Genomic DNA, 2,788 nt, shown 5'->3' on the forward strand with positions numbered 1-2,788 from the left:
CTGTGCTCTCGCTCCTTGAGGAGTGGGGAGAGCCAGGTGTGCCAGGTGAGGGTATCCAGTGCCAGGTGAGCCGCAGGGCGGGGGCCAGCCTGCTCTTCCTACCTGTGCTCTCGCTCCTTGAGGAGTGGGGAGAGCCAGGTGTGCCAGGTGACCTGGGAAATGGGGGACAGGTGGCACTCGAGGTCGGCCAGGTGTTGCCCGTGTCCTTGCTCCTTGAGGGGTGGAGAGTGCCAGGTGAGGCAGCTGGGATTTGTGGTCCAACAGGTGCTGGAATGCTCTTGTTCCTTCAAGGAGCAGGAACAGTTCCAGGTGTGTTTTGGGAGTATCTGGAATGTGTAAACCCCTCTCCCCACTCCAGAGCCAAATTCCTGCTGTCCAGGTGGGATCTGGGATCACTCTGGGGTAGGATTCGGGCTCCGGGGGGATCCTGTGGGGTCGTCCACGTCTCTTCCCAGTGGAGGCACCTGGCTGGGATAAGCCCCCTCCACGATGCTTGGTGTGGGATTCGGGTGCTGGGAGGGCTCCCACAGCTGTGCCCTTGCCCCAGGTGGATCGCACGTCGTTCCCGTGCGGCTGCTCCCGGGATGGCTGCGGGAACGTGGCCGGGCGGATCGAGTTCAACCCCCTGCGCGTCCGCACCCACTTCCTGCACACCCTGATGAAGCTGGAGCTGGAGAACCGGCGGGAGGAGGAGGAAGAGGAGGGAGCAGCCGCCCTCCCCGGCCCCACCTGGCCGCCCCCACAGCCCCCCGAGACTCAGGACTTCCAGGAATACCTGGCGGAGAACGAGCGGGCGGTGCTGCACCTGCAGACGGCCGAGGAGCTGGAGAGGCTGAAGGCTGAGGAAGACTCTGGAAGCGGCTCTGGGGGAGAGGGGGGTGGGGTCTGTGTCCTGGGGGAGCACCTGGATGACACCTGGCAGGTGAAACCACCCCCGTGCCCCGGGCTCACCTCCACCATCCTCATCCCAGCCCAGTTCCCGCTGGAATCTTCTGTCCTGTGCTACCCTGCCGGGCAGCCGGCCCCGGGGGGCTCCCAGCCTTACCTGCCCGATGCACCTGGGCTCTACTGCCAGCTGGAGCCACGGGCGGGTGCCAAGGGTGGGAGTGGCCACGTGGAGCATCCAGCTCCAGCCTCCAGCCCCCCTGGGAAGGAGCTGGGGGTCCCACCTGTCCCTGCTGCTGTGAGCAAGGGAGGAGCACCCCAAAATCTCCCAGAGCACCTGGAGCACCCCCACCTGCCCATATGAGTGGCCTCAGGCCCTCTGGCTCCATTATTTATTCCATGGATTGATTATTTAGTTGGTGGGGGCTGCTCTGGACAGAGGATTTGCCTGGCCCAGGGCCAGGAGTCCTTCACTCACCTGACAGAGGTCACCTGTGCCAGGACTCACCTGAGCTGGAGCCTCCTGGATCCCATGGCAGCTCTGTCCCCCCCAGCTGCCTCCACTTTCCTTGTTTTTAAGGGAAAAAGCCTTTTTTCCCTAACTCCTGTCTGTTTAATGAATGTTTCACCTGGGCCACATCCCATCCCACCTCATCCAGGTGATGCTCCCTCTCACCTGCAGCTGGGATGGATTGGGAAGCACCTGGAACTGCCACAGGAGACCCAGGACTGGAATCCCCAAACTCACCTGGAAAATTCTGGGGAGTTGAACCAACTTCACCTCCTTGTTGGCCTGGAATTGATCACCTGTACCTGTCAGAACCTTCTGGAATGTTCCTTCACTTGCTGGGAGATCCTTCCAGCAGCTGTTGAGGAGCTGCCCTTGCAAGGACCAGGATTTGGGAATGTGAGGCTGCTGGAATGTCCCTGTCCCTACCTGTGATCCTGGCCCATTCCTGGTGGGCTCTGTGCATCCAGGTGGTCCTGGACCGATCCCTGCAGGTGTGCACAGGTGTCCCATGGATGCAATGTCACCTGGCCCTGCCCTACCTGATCCCTGAGCTCTCAGTTGGCTCCTTGCCCATCCCAGGTGAGCTCCATCCATCCATCCAGGTGAGCCCCACCTGGCTGTGTTTCCCAAAGAACCTGTCCTGCCACTGCAGCACTCAGGATCCAACGCGATGGCAGCAGGATCAGAGCCCTGCAGGTGTGCACAGGTGTCCAGCTCCTGCTATGCCATGGATGTACCGTTCCTGGTGAGCCCAACTTCAGTGAGAAGCAGCACCTGGAACTCCCTGTGCTGCTCCTCAGGTGCTTCCTGCTCACCTGTGCTCCTTCTGGCTCCGGGCATCTCCACTGGCATCAAACTGGTCAGACTGGGATGGATTCAGGTTCTGCTGGTCTGGAGTCTCCTGGAGAATTCACCTGGTCCTTCCAGCCTTTCCTTGGACTGGGATTCGTGGAAAACCCACCTGTGCTCCGGACCTTCCTGAGGCTCTGGGATCTGTCTTGGGGTGAAACTTCTCATTTCTGGGGCTTTTCCCTCTTTTTTGGCTCCAGCCAGGTGAAATCAACCTGGGCCAGGAGCAATTCCAGCCTGGGAGGAGGCAGGAGTGGTGGAAAATCAGGATGTGGGGTGGGGCTGCTGCTCCCCAGCCCAGGTCGGGTCTGTGCCCTTGGGATTTGCTCACCTGGATGCTCTTGGATTTTGGGATCTGCTCACCTGCTTGGGCCTGTGCCCCAAATCCTGCATTCTGCTCACCTGGACCCTACAGAGATTGTGGGATCTGCTCTGGATCTGCTCACCTGGACACTCCCAGACCCTGGATCTGCTCACCTGGACACTCCCAGACCCTGGATCTGCTCACCTGGGCACTCCCAGACCCTGGATCTGCTCACCTGG

The 2,788-nt window shown here is 60.8% G+C and overlaps 1 protein-coding gene across 1 annotated transcript in view; it reads left to right on the top strand.

The window, feature by feature from the left end:
* Nucleotides 1–2,782, top strand: part of CSRNP2 (cysteine and serine rich nuclear protein 2) — an 8,943-nt gene extending 6,161 nt beyond the window's left edge. The window contains exon 4 of the mRNA XM_015616332.3: nucleotides 548–2,782. Coding sequence (XP_015471818.1) covers nucleotides 548–1,249 — 702 coding nt within the window. The 3' untranslated portion in view covers nucleotides 1,250–2,782. The remainder of the gene's footprint in view (nucleotides 1–547) is intronic.
* The last annotated feature ends 6 nt before the right edge of the window (nucleotides 2,783–2,788 follow it).

This window comes from Parus major, unplaced genomic scaffold, assembly GCF_001522545.3.
Source record: "Parus major isolate Abel unplaced genomic scaffold, Parus_major1.1 Scaffold414, whole genome shotgun sequence".
Taxonomy (NCBI): domain Eukaryota; kingdom Metazoa; phylum Chordata; class Aves; order Passeriformes; family Paridae; genus Parus; species Parus major.